Source organism: Myxine glutinosa, chromosome 5 (genome assembly GCF_964187855.1).
Source record: "Myxine glutinosa chromosome 5, kmMyxGlut1.1, whole genome shotgun sequence".
Lineage (NCBI taxonomy): Eukaryota > Metazoa > Chordata > Myxini > Myxiniformes > Myxinidae > Myxine > Myxine glutinosa.
In genome coordinates this window covers 203,081,310-203,094,350 of record NC_136265.1, presented here as the reverse complement: position 1 = coordinate 203,094,350, position 13,041 = coordinate 203,081,310, and the positions used below count along the sequence as shown (strand labels likewise).

At 47.9% G+C, this 13,041-nt stretch overlaps 1 protein-coding gene across 2 annotated transcripts in view; it reads left to right on the top strand.

Annotated features, from left to right (window-relative positions):
- The window catches only part of LOC137426515 (uncharacterized), a 63,812-nt gene that overhangs the window by 25,826 nt on the left and 24,945 nt on the right, over positions 1-13,041 (top strand). For both annotated transcript variants that reach the window (XM_078779375.1, XM_078779376.1), the window contains 2 exons: positions 9,621-9,686; positions 9,787-9,972. In XM_078779375.1, the coding sequence (XP_078635501.1) occupies positions 9,621-9,686; positions 9,787-9,972 (252 nt within the window). The remainder of the gene's footprint in view (positions 1-9,620; positions 9,687-9,786; positions 9,973-13,041) is intronic.

The following is a 13,041-nucleotide window of genomic DNA, read 5'->3' as shown; positions in this document are numbered from 1 at the left end:
CGGAGGCCATGCCAGACGAACTTGTCGGCGATCAGCCTTTGGGAGGCCCTCGCGCCCGGGTGGGACAGGCCGTGGATGGCGTCAAACACCTGGCGCTGCCAGCCCGCGGGCACGATGGGGCGAGGACGCCCGAGGGAGACATCGCACAAGAGGGCCGCGCCTGCGCCGTCGAACGCCACCTCGGTGACGTGGAGGCCCGTGACGGCGGTCCGCAAGGCCTGGACGTCGGGGTCAGTGGCCTGGTCCGCTGCCATCCGGGCATAGTCGATGCCGAGGTGGACTGCGTGGGCGACGGCCCGGGAAAGGCAATCCGCCACCGGGTTGTCCTTCCCCGCGACGTGCTGGATGTCCGTCGTGTACTCGGACACGGCCGAGAGGTGACGCTGCTGCCGGGCCGACCACGGCTCGGTGACCTTGCCCATCGCGAAGATCAGCGGCTTGTGGTCGACGAAGGCAGTGAACGCACGGCCCTCGAGCAGATGGCGGAAGTGCCTGACCGCTATTGAAGCCCGAGCAACTCGCGGTCGAAGGTACTGTAACGGCGTTCGGGCGGGCGAAGCTGCCGGCTAAAGAACGCCAGCGGTTGCCAAGCTCCACGCACCTATTGCTCGTGCACCGCGCCCACCGCGTAGTCCGAGGCATCGGTGGTGAGGGCGATCGGTGCATCGGGCGCCGGGTGCGCGAGCATGGTGGCGTTAGCCAAGGCGAGCTTCGCGCCCGTGAACGCCGTGTCCATCTGCTCGGTCCAGGTAACGTCGCCTTTGCCCGGCTTACCTCGGAGAGCTTCGTGCAGGGGGCGCAGGAGCTGGGCGATACGGGGCAGGAACCGATGGTAAAAGTTCACCATGCCCAGGAACTCCTGCAGCCCTCTGATCGTGCGGGGGCGCGGAAACCCCTTCACCGCCTCCACCTTGGCCGGCAGTGGGACGGCTCCGTGCCTGGTGACACGGTGCCCCAGAAAATCTATTATGGTGGCGCCGAACCGGCACTTTGCGGGGTTCACAATCAGGCCATGCTGGCCCAGGCGTTCGAAGAGCGTGCGGAGGTGGCGTAGGTGCTCTTCGCGGGACGCGCTGGCGACGAGGATATCGTCCAGGTAGACGTAGACAAAATCCAAGTCACGCAGGACGCTGTCCATCAGTCGCTGGAACGCCTGAGCCGCATTCTTCAGACCGAAGGGCATGCGCAGGAACTCGAAGAGTCCGAATGGCGTGATGACCGCCGTCTTCGGGACGTCCTCCGGCCTGACGGGGACCTGATGGTAGCCGCGTATGAGGTCCACCTTCGAGAAGAAGGACATGCCCGCCAAACGGGCGTAAAAGTCCTGAATGTGGGGGACGGGGTAGCGGTCGGGAGTCGTGGCGTCATTGAGACGGCGATAGTCCCCGCACGGTCGCCATCCCCCGCCGGGCTTCGGCACGATGTGCAGCGGCGACGCCCAAGCGCTCTCTGAGCGCTGAACGATGCCGAGTCGCTCCAGGGTAGCGAAGCCGCTTTTGCCACCGCCAGCTTCGTCGGCTCGAGGCGGCGTGCCCGGGCGTAGACCGGTGGCCCGACGGTGGGGATGTGATGGGCCACCCCGTGCTTGACGGCCCCCGCTGAGAAGGTGGGCCGCGTGAGGGCCGGGAAGCCGGCGAGGAGGCGGGTGAATGCGTCCGCTGCCGGAAGCGTACAGACCAACGTGGCCGGAACCGACCCGTTCGGCAAGCCGCTTGGCAAGCCGCTCGTTGAGCTGGGCAACGCACAAGCGAGCGAGCTGAACGTCTCGGCCTGGACAAGACGTCTGCGCTTGATGTCGACCAGGAGCCCATTAGCGCACAGGAAGTCCGCGCCAAGCAGTGCCATGGGCACGTCGGCGGTGACGAACGTCCATCGGAAAACCTGCCCTCCGAACCGCAGAGAGAGGCAGCGTTTTCCGTACGTACGGATGGGCGTCCCGTTCGCTGCAAGCAGCGCGGGGCCCCCACCCGCGGCGTGCTTGTCTGACGTGCCGGCGGGAACCACACTCACCTGCGATCCCGTGTCGCACAGGTAACGGCGCCCGGAGAAGGTGTCCGTTATGAACAGCAGGCTGCTCGAACGGCCGGCGCTCATCGCCACTATTGAGCGCCGGCCCAGGCGTTTCCCGACCTGTTGAAGGAGCATGGCGGATGACACTGCCGAGCTTCGTGGCCGAACTTGGCGTGGAACCAGCACCAGGTGGTGGAGCTGGAGGAGCGCGGCTGGCTCCGCCAGGCCGGTGGAGTTGGCGGGTTTCCCCGCGGTGGCGGTTTTCGCCGCGGCGGTGGGCGGGGCGTGGCGGCGGTCACGAGGTGCGTATCAGCATGCTGCGTATGCTGTATAAGCTGATGCTGTGGATCAGCAGCATCAGCAGCAGCATCAGCAACATCAGCCACGAGGGCCGTGACGGCCACGCCGACTCTCGCCCGCGTGTCCGAAGCGGCGAAGTACTTGTCCGCCTCGGCTGCCAATGCTCGGGGTTCCGTTAGCCCGGTCCCGGCCAACACGAGGCGAACCTGCGCTGGAAGTTGCCGACGGAAAAGCGCACGGAATAGAGAACCGGGGGCTTCGTCGCCCAACAGTGACAGCATATGGTCCATTCGGACCGACGGGCGCGTGTCACCGAGCTGGGGGAGATCCAGGAGGCGGTCGGCCCGTGCGTCGTCCGTGAGGCCGAACGTGGCTAGGAGTAGCCGCTTGAGTGCCTCGTACTTGTGGCCGTCCGGTGGGTGGCGAAGGACGGACACAACTCGAGCGGCCGTGCCGGGCCCGAGGGAGGCGACGACGTGGCAATAGCGCGTGTCATTGCCGGTGAGGCGCCGAAGCTGAAATTGGGCTTCGGCCTGGACGAACCAGACTTCGGCCTGAGCCTCCCAAAATTCGGGAAGTTTGATGAAGTTGGCCATGGCAATGGCGTCGCGTGTGGAAGGATCGCTCCGGCAGATCCAACGTCAAGGGGGTCACCAGTAAAGCGCGGCGTTACGCGCGCTGCTTGCGAGCAAGGAGGAAGCGGACAAGCGGTAACTTATAAGCGTCTTTATTTCAGGAGCTCACTGTAACACTGGCGCGCTCCGGGCTGCGCGCCCGGTGTATATCATGAGGCCACGCCTACCCCTCGGGCGTGGCCACCGCCCACTTGGTGCACGGAATGATGTCACCACGCCAGTGGGCTTTTGTGTCCGCCACAATATAATATAACAAATATCATGAAACATTTACATTTTGTAGTCCATTGTATAATTTAAATAAACATAAATGCAAATTTCGCATGTGGAAAAAGTAAGTACACCTCTACATTTATCACTACTTCAAATACCTAAAATTAGAATCAGGTGCACCAGCTCAGGTGCAAATAATTAGAACATTGTTAGAGAGGATCTTGGAGGAACCTGATTTATTTAAACCTCAGACATTTAGTTTGCTTTGCTCTTTGTTGTTGAAGTGTGTGGCGTCACCATGCCTAGATCAAAAGAGCTCTCTGAGGCCTTCAGAAAGAAGGTTATAGATGCCTACGAGTCTGGGAAGGGATTTAAAAAGATCTCCAAACAATTTGAAATCAATCATTCGACTGTCCGGAAGATCATCTACAAGTGGAGAAGATTCCAAACAACTGCCAACTTGTTCAGGCCAGGCCGCCCCAGCAAGTTCAGCCCGAGAGCAGACCGCAAGATGCTGAAAGAAGTCTCTAAGAACCCTAGAATGTCATCACGGGACCTACAGGTAGCTCTTGCCACTTTTGATGTCAAAGTGCACGAGTCTGCCATTAGAAAGAGGCTGCACAAATTTGATCTACATGGGAGGTGTGCCAGGAGGAAACCTTTGCTGAACATCAGGAACATCAGAACATCAGAACTGAAAGAACATCAGGGCAAGACTAAAGTTTGCCAATGAACACCTAGGCAAAGACCAGCACTTCTGGAACAATGTGCTCTGGACAGATGAGTCAAAGGTGGAGCTATTTGGCCACAGTACCAGAAGACATGTTTGGCAAAAACCAAAGACAGCATTTGGACACAAGAACCTGATACCAACTGTAAAGCATGGTGGTGGAAATATTATGGTTTGGGGCAGCTTTGCTGCATCAGGGCCTGGGCAGCTCACCATCATAGAATCCACTATGAATTCTTCATTGTACCAGAGGGTGTTCGAGGATAATGTGAGGCCATCTGTCAGAAAGTTGAAGCTCAACCGAAGGTGCACCTTGCAACATGACAATGACCCTAAACATACCAGTAAATCCACCAAGGAATGGCTGAAAAGAAAGAAATGGAGGGTTCTGGAATGGCCAAGTCAAAGCCCAGATCTAAATCCCATTGAGATATTGTGGGGAGATTTGAAACGAGCTGTGCATGCAAGAAACCCCTCAAACATCGCACAGCTGAAAGAATTCTGCATGGAGGAGTGGGCAAAAATTTCTCCCAGTCGATGTCAGAAACTGGCAGACAGTTACAAGAAACGCATACTTGAGGTTGTTTCTGCCAAAGGGGGTAATACCACCTATTAGAGCCAAGGGTGTACTTACTTTTTCCACATGCGAAATTTGCATTTATTTATTTAAATTATACGATGGACTACAAAATGTAAATGTTTCATGATATTTGTTATATTATATCACCTTTATCTATCAATATTGCTGAAATGAAGATCAAATAGCTGTATGTTGAAATATGTTGAAAAAGTCAAAACTTTACATGGGATGTACTTACTTTTTCACGTGACTGTATATACATCTACACATTCGCATAAATAAATACAAAACAATCACCAGACATTTGAACACAAATAAATCAAACCATTCCGGAAGTGTACGAAGTTGATAGTACGGCTTCTTCTTCCTGATCGGCATCACACTCGACTCAAACGGGATGAACGCCACATTCACCAGCATATATTTATCGAAAAGGTGATGAACCCCCTTCCTCGCCTGCCTCCTCCCGTCCTCCTCCCCTCCTCCCGTCCTCCTCCCCTCCTCCTCACCCTCCTCACCTCCTCTCCTGCCCGGCAACGCCAGGTACTTCTGCTAGTATATATATATATATATATATATATATATATATATATATATATATATATATATACTATATATATACTATATATATATATATATATATACTATATACAGTGATCCCTCGTTTATCGCGGGGGTTACGTTCCAGAACCCCCCGCGATAGACGAAAATCCGCGAAGTAGCGACCATATTTTTATTTTATTATTTATATATATTTTAAAGCTTTATGACCCTCCCCACACTCCTATTAACCTTTCCCACACTCTTATTAACCTTTCCCATACTCTTATAAACACTTCCTATACTCTTAAACACTTTTTACACTCTTAAACATACGTAATTTTAACAACATATAAAATTCTAATGGGTACTCACGATTGAAGATACTGTAGCGACCCATGGGTTCCCCAAGCAAGACCAGCATCAGAATCTCCTTGCTCCAGCCGGTGACGTCACCGGCGGGGATCCCCGGTGCCAGAGTAGCTGGTCACGTGACCGCCAAAGCGTGCCGCGCGTGCGGGTATAATCAGCTACACCTGTTGATCACGTGACCGCCGAAGCACGCCACGCTTGAGAGGCGTGGCTTTCGGTTTCTGGTTGTGCTTTATAATGCAGCCTGATAAACGGGCTTTTCAGTGTTCCCGAGTTGGTTTTGAGAATAAATATCTTCTCGGACGAGTTTGTGTCTTGCCCGTCATTTCGTCCGTATCAAGCAAGAGCCCCGGCTCTTCAATACTACAACTTGCGTGATGAAGATGATGATGAATTAGCTGTGCAGTACTGATGACGATGAAGGTGATGACGATGATGAATGTACTGCACAGCCAGAAAGAGCATTACAGTTACCCATTACGTGGGTAACTAGCGCAAATGGAAGCTGCCGCATCTGCGTTTTCCATACGCACGACTCTTTGTCTCTTTGTCTACTGTTCTACTGTACACTATGTACAGTATTTTATTTCTTGTAATATGTTTTAATTACTGTATTTTTCTTATTTTTTTACGTTTTTTATTTTTTTAGGCTAGTAAATGCTTATTTTACCACAAAAATATTTAAAATAATAGTATATAAAAATACATTTATACCGCAAAATCCCGCGATATAGCAAAAAATCGGCGATATAATTTTACATATACTAGCGAGAAAAACCCGCGATGTACCGAAGCCGCGAAAAGTGAACCGCGATATAGCGAGGGATGACTGTGTATATATATATATATATATATATATATATATATATATATATATATATATATATATATATATATATATACAGTATATATATATCTTCTATATATGACATATCTTCTATATATGACATATCTTCTATATATTTGTATATATGACATATCTTCTCTATATTTGTATATATGACATATCTTCTAAATATTTGTATATATGACATCATTAAAGGTTAAAGGTTTCCCCCCCCATAGTTAGTCCACAAGCAACACGTAGGCCCACTTGGAGTATTAGTTATGTCATAGTATGTGTAAGAGTAGGCCATTTCCCTCGTAACATCTGCGTTGTGTAAAGAAATGAGCTTAGGTCCTTTCATTTTGCAGCCACCCTCCAATTCCACCAATGGGCAAACTCGATCCCGCGCCCCATTTTAGCTCATCCCTCCGTGTGTTTCGCTGCCCTTTGTTTGCTCGAAACTAGCCCAGTAACACGAGGTAGGCCTAAGAAGAGGGAGGAGCGCGGGGGTCGAGGAGGGGTGGCATCAAGCAGCACGTCAGAGGCGATGACGGTAAGGGCCACCAGCCAACCAGGGCTCTGAGGGCATGGCGTGATAGGGCGTGGTGAAGAACGTCTGGTGAGTTCCAGATGGTTCTAAGGGCGTGGCAATAAAACCCTTTGCACGAGGCCCCCACCTCAGTTATGAGAAGGGAGAGGCGCTCGTGAGTTCACGGTTGAGTTATGAGAGAGGACTTGTCGGCACAGGAGTTATGAGAAGGGAGAGGACTCGCGTGAACAAGACTGTATCCAGAGGACTGGAAGGAGTTGCATTGTATTGAACTATTACGTACGCAGCCACGCGAGTGATAAACCGCCAGAGCCCATCCTTCCGTTCGCCCCGTAATTATCCCGTGCGCGCCAACGACACGCGGAGAGCTCCTGCCGTCTATTTCATCTATTTCATCGGCTCCTGCCGTCTAGGCCTTGTTATTCCTTTTCTTCTGAATTAGACTGCTTTTGTGATTTCCATCATTGGGAAGCGTGGCACGAATAAGAACCGCTTGGATCGGGGTCTAGTCCTTGATAACGGCTCGGGTCACGGGTTCGCTACCGCTCGGCGTATCCACCAAGACCCTGATTCGGGCGGGGCTATTTCCTCGTTTCTGGGCAGCATGAGTAATTAGGTATTAGTGATTCTAGTCCTACGACCCTATTTCGCGCTGTCCAGGAAGGACGTCATAGGCTCCGGGTCCCGTCGGTCAGTCAAAGACAAGGGGACTAATCCCCCCTTGGTAAGGGGAGAAGGCCGGCGCTGAGATCCGCAACAATATATTATATATATAAAAGAAAGTGTTTTTTGTTTGTTTGTTTGTCTGTCTGCACGCGCTAATCTCCTGAACGGTGAAAGATAGGAGGAAACCTCTAAAACAAAAAATGTCGGGACGGGCCACGGGAAGGTTATATAGGCTAGGTGTCAAGGCCGCTTTGGCCAGGCTGGGCCCATTTCACAATTAAAAGCTGAGCTGAATTGCAGTAGTCAATCTTCTACGGCCACGAGTAAAAGCTTAATTATAGTCGTAAATTCATTCAAAAAGAACTGAAAATGTCGGGACGGGCCCCGGGGAAGGTTATAGGCGAGGTGGCGAGGCCAGTCGAGGCCCACCTCGGCTGAGCTGGGCTGGGCCCATTTCACAATTAAAAGCTGAGCTGAATTACAGTCAATCTTCTATGGACGCAAGTAAAAGCTGAATTGTATTAGTAAATTCATTCAAAAAGAACCCAAAATGTCGTGACGGGCCCCAGGAAGGTTATAGGCTCGGTAGCGAGGCCGCTTTGGCCGGGCTGGGCCCATTTCGCAATTAAAAGCTGAGCTGAATTACAGTAGTCAATCTACGGCCGCGAGTAAAAGCTGAATTATCGTAGTAAATTCATTCAAAAAGAACCGGGGCAACGTGTGTGTGTGTGTGTGTGTGTGTGTGTGTGTGTGTGTGTGTGTGTGTGTGTGTGTGTGTGTGTGTGTGGGTGTGTGTGTTGGTGTGTGTGTGTGTGTGTGTGTGTTGGTGTGTTTTCTCTCTTTGAATCAAAAGTAGCGCCCGATTTCTGTAATACTAATGTCAAACAAACAATCAATTGACAAATATATATATATGTATTTCTAATGAATGAGCAGCATGGTTTCCGGTCGTATCGGTATCGGAAACCACGCTGCTTTTTCACTCTTTGGCTACAGGCAACTTTAATTATTACAACAACGCTTTCTCAAGATATTCATTTTAATGTCAAGTGTTTCTTTTCCACACTTATTTGAAAAGAGCCGTTTGTTCGCCCTTGACAAAAAAGCCATGTCGGCTGCTGGAAATATTGCGATCGCTTATCTCCCGGTCATGTGGAGAGGAAAGCTGTTGTGTGTTCAGTTACCAAGCAGCCAGCTAGCGCTTGCCAAGCCAGCCGTTCTTTATCAGTAGTTCAGAATGGAATGTTTGCTTGAGTGATTAATAATAATAATAATAATTCATTTATTTTGTATAGCGCTTTTCCAGAAGCCCAAAGGCGCTTTGACAGAGTGGAAAACATAATGCATAACAATACATGAAAACAACAATTGCAAAAAGACAAGAATCAATAGGGAAATATTTAAAGCAAAAGGAGGGAGAAGGAGAAGAGATAGTCAGGGGTTAAATGCTGTGGGTTGAATGTTGAATGCAGTGTTGAACAGGTGGGTCTTTAGTGATGTTTTGAATGTGGTGAGTGAGGAGGAGTCTCTGATGGTGTGAGGTAGTGAGTTCCAGAGGGTGGGAGCAGCGATGGAGAAGGCCCTGTCCCCCCAGGATCTGAATTTGGTCCGGATGGAGGGGGTCAGGAGGTTAGCTACTTGGTGAGTGCTCTCCAATGAAGTAGTAGTACAATACAATACAAATTGTATTGTATTGCATCTTGTAACTGTGTTGTTATACACATACACATACACATACACATACACACACACACATACATACACACATACACACACACACACACACACACACACACACACACACACACACACACACACACACACACACACACACACACACACACACACACACACACATACCTCGAGCTACATTCCACCATGTAGGGCTCCATTCCACCTTTTGAAACCTGGATATGGAAATAACACACACACAGACACACACACACACACACACACACACACACACACACACACACACACACACACACACGTGCACACATACTGTGATTTGGGTCACACTAGGTTAAGTGATTAGTGTAAGTATTGTCATCGTCTCACAGATTTCTGACTTTACATCGTCGGTCTAAGTCAGGGTGGGGAGTCTTCGTCGTAAAAAAAAAAAGAAGAAAAAAAAAGACTTTTGGGATTTCCTCCACGGTCTCTGTTAATATTGTGTTTGGTATTTTGTGTTTATGCAGCCACACCTCTACCACAACGTTACGACACTGGAGGCCCAAATGGACCTGAACCAGGCCTTTGCACAGGTGTACTATCTTATTTCCTTGCTGTGCTTTTCAATTCTTTTTTTGGACCATGTTGTTCGGATTGATTGTTTATTTTTGAAAGTCTGATTTCAACACCCAGGAGTACAACCTGCCTGTGAGTGGTGAGTATGCAGTGGCTCCTCATCACTCTGGGGTATATCCTGTACACGAGCCTCTATTCACGGCATGGCGTGCAACATGGGATGTGCAAGTGACAAGTACCGAGGAATACCCTCACCTCAAACCTGCGAGGCTGCGCCGTGGCTTTGTGCACCGTGGTGTGAAGGTACGAGAAATTGAATCTTTAGTGAGAAGTTTCTTGATTTTATGTAAATGTTAATGAGATCTTTTAAAAACATATATATGATCTTCCATTAGATGCAACCATATAATCTATAGGATGTGATGATGCAAAACCAATACAGTGGTGCATGATCTCTTTCTCTCTCTCTCCAAATTTGTTGTCAAAGTAATCCCTTTAGCAGCTCACTCAGGAGGCTACACTGGGATGGTACGAGGATGCCATCAATGAACAATAGTGCAAAGTGAATAATAATAATAATAATACATTTATTTTATCTAGCGCTTTTCAAGAAGCCCAAAGGCGCTTTGACAGAGTACAAAAAACAAGTGCAAAAAGACAAAAATCAATCGCTAAATAATCAAAGCAAAAGGAAGGAGAAGGAGAAGGAGAAGAGATAGTCAGGGGTTAAATAAATAATGGTTAAATTGTAATAAGTGGTTAAATAAGTGGAATAAGTGGTTAAATTAAACTATAGGTTCCAGGGAACCTGAACTCAACTGGTCTATATCAATATGGTTAGAATATGCATAATAATAGAACCACAAACTATATAGTTTATATGTGCTAAAAATATATGACAAAAATTGATTTTTCAATATGGCCGCCTTGCCACGCCCATTTTTGGGCATGCAACGCCCAAATGCAATCCCAAACTAGTTTGTCTTAAAGATGCTGCATAACAAGTTTCATCAAATCTGATCAATATTTGTGACTTTTAGAGCATAGACGTCGAATTGTTTACAGACGGCAGACAGACAGATGGACGATGGACACTGGGTGTCGACAAAAACTCAGCTGGACATAGACCAGTTGAGTTAATAAATGCAAAACAATCACCAGACATTTGAACACAAATAAATCAAACAATTCCGGAAGTGTATGAAGTTGATAGTACGGCTTCTTCTTCTTCCTTATCAGTATCACACTTAACTCAGAAACGTGATGAATGCCACATTCACCCACCAGCATATATATGAACACCCACCCCACCCCCCCCCCCCCACCCCGCCCCCTTCCCACCCTCCCCCGCCCGGCAACGCCGGGTACTTATGCTCGTGTTTGGATAAATATACCTCTGAGCTGTCTCACCTGGGTTCCAATCTTGACCCAGCTATAAACTGTCATCCTGCTGTTTCACAGGTAAGGTGAGGCATCAACATGTGTACTGTCCCTCAGATGGACGTTAAACTGGGCGTACTGTCAGCAAGATCCCACGGTGTCCTTCGTGAATAATCGGCGAGCTATCGCTAGGACCCTTATCAGATTCCAAATTCCTCCCCTGAATTCCTGTGTTGGAGTGGTGACCCAACCTGTCCAGGATTAAAAACCCTCGCCAAGAAATTGCTTCGGCTAAACTGACACTGTACAGTTCATGATAATAATAATGATTACGCCACCTTGAAGGATGCAGCAAAAATGTGTTTCGCTGTCCAGTTCTCATAATTTCACTACCACCATGGGTGAAACGCGTTCTGTATAGTATGGAAATCATTTTTACCCTGCGCTCGTGAAGCGAAAAGCAGGGTTAAGCGATCGGGTGCATGCTTACGTTTGGCGTATGTATACGTGCATGGCTGCATTTTAAAAGTTAATTTTTTCAGCAACCTTTGATCTGATTGACACGAAATTTTACCAAAGGAGTGCATCCGGCTGAATTATTTTTTTATTATTCATAATTATGACGTCGTAGGTCACACGGTGCAGATGCCATCTTGGAAAAAACGTTACACCTCTATATCGCCGAAACCACTCGATGAAAAAAAAAAATTGAAACATAGCTCTATGTCCATGGGGATTAAGATATGTTGATGATAATGTCATCGTTGTCTTCATTAAGACGTCATAATTCGACAAGTACAATGCTTGATCTGATCAGTATGAAACAAGACCGAAAGTCTAACCGTGCTAGTCTAATAGCCGGGCTTGTTTGATACTTTAGTTGAAAAGGATAGTATGACCTGGGTGGAGATACCAGTCAGCAAATAATGTAAGTATTAAATTATTTTGAAGTACTCTAAGTCTCTAAGCTGTCTGTCACTGTGGAAGTGAAGAGATTGCATTGAGACACTGGTTTATTCTCTAAGTTGGTCAGGTAGTCAACACTATCCAAGTGACCTCAGCACCATCCCAACACACACCACTGTAACTCCTCTATTGCCAACGCATGAAGACCTACTAACCCGAAATAAAGGTGTTGTGGATTTTCTTTAATTAATTTAGTCTTCAAATTAATTTGACAAGACTCAAGAGAATTAAATGTCCACATTCGTCTCAGAAGACAATCAAAGATTTTAATGACACATGGGAATTCTTGATTCATTTCCACCAAAAGTATTTACAGAATACACTTCCATTTGAGTTACACATACACGAATAAAACGAAATCACCACGCTGGCTCAGAACACCACATTCAACACTACATTTAATACATCACAAGTGAACCAAGAACTCTCCGAGGGTGCCGTGGCATAGCTTTTTATAGTCAAAGATCAAAGAGAGAGGTCAGGTAAGGTTCAATGGAGATAACAGGCAGTTCGTGTCTTCAATTCCTTGGGTCAGCTTTTTCTTTCTTCATATGCAACTTCCTGCTTCTTCTTCTTCCGTCTTCTTCCCTGCTTGTCGTAAAAAGGCGACAAAAAGGGTTGGCGGCAGGAAGGGCATCCGGCCGTAAAACATTGCTTCAAAAATGGGACCGAAAAACAACAACAACCACGGTGCCCGAAAAAGGCCAACCCCCGCTTTGTGGGGAAAAATGGCCTCTAAAGGTGGGTTTTTTTTTTTTTTTAAATATGCAACTCTCCCAGCCATAAAATGCAAGTCAGAGATTTCTAACGTCTTACAAAATACACAAAGCCTTCTGTTTCTAATAGATAATATGCCTTCGTGTGACTGAGGAGATCGGTTGCTTCTCAATCTCTAAGATAAAAACAGGGTCGGACAAAGTTCGAATATACATCATTCTTATAAGTTCTATGTATTAAATCTTTTTAATACATATGTGTATATAGGTGTATTGAATTGTTATATAGTTCATAGAATGCAGTTAACAC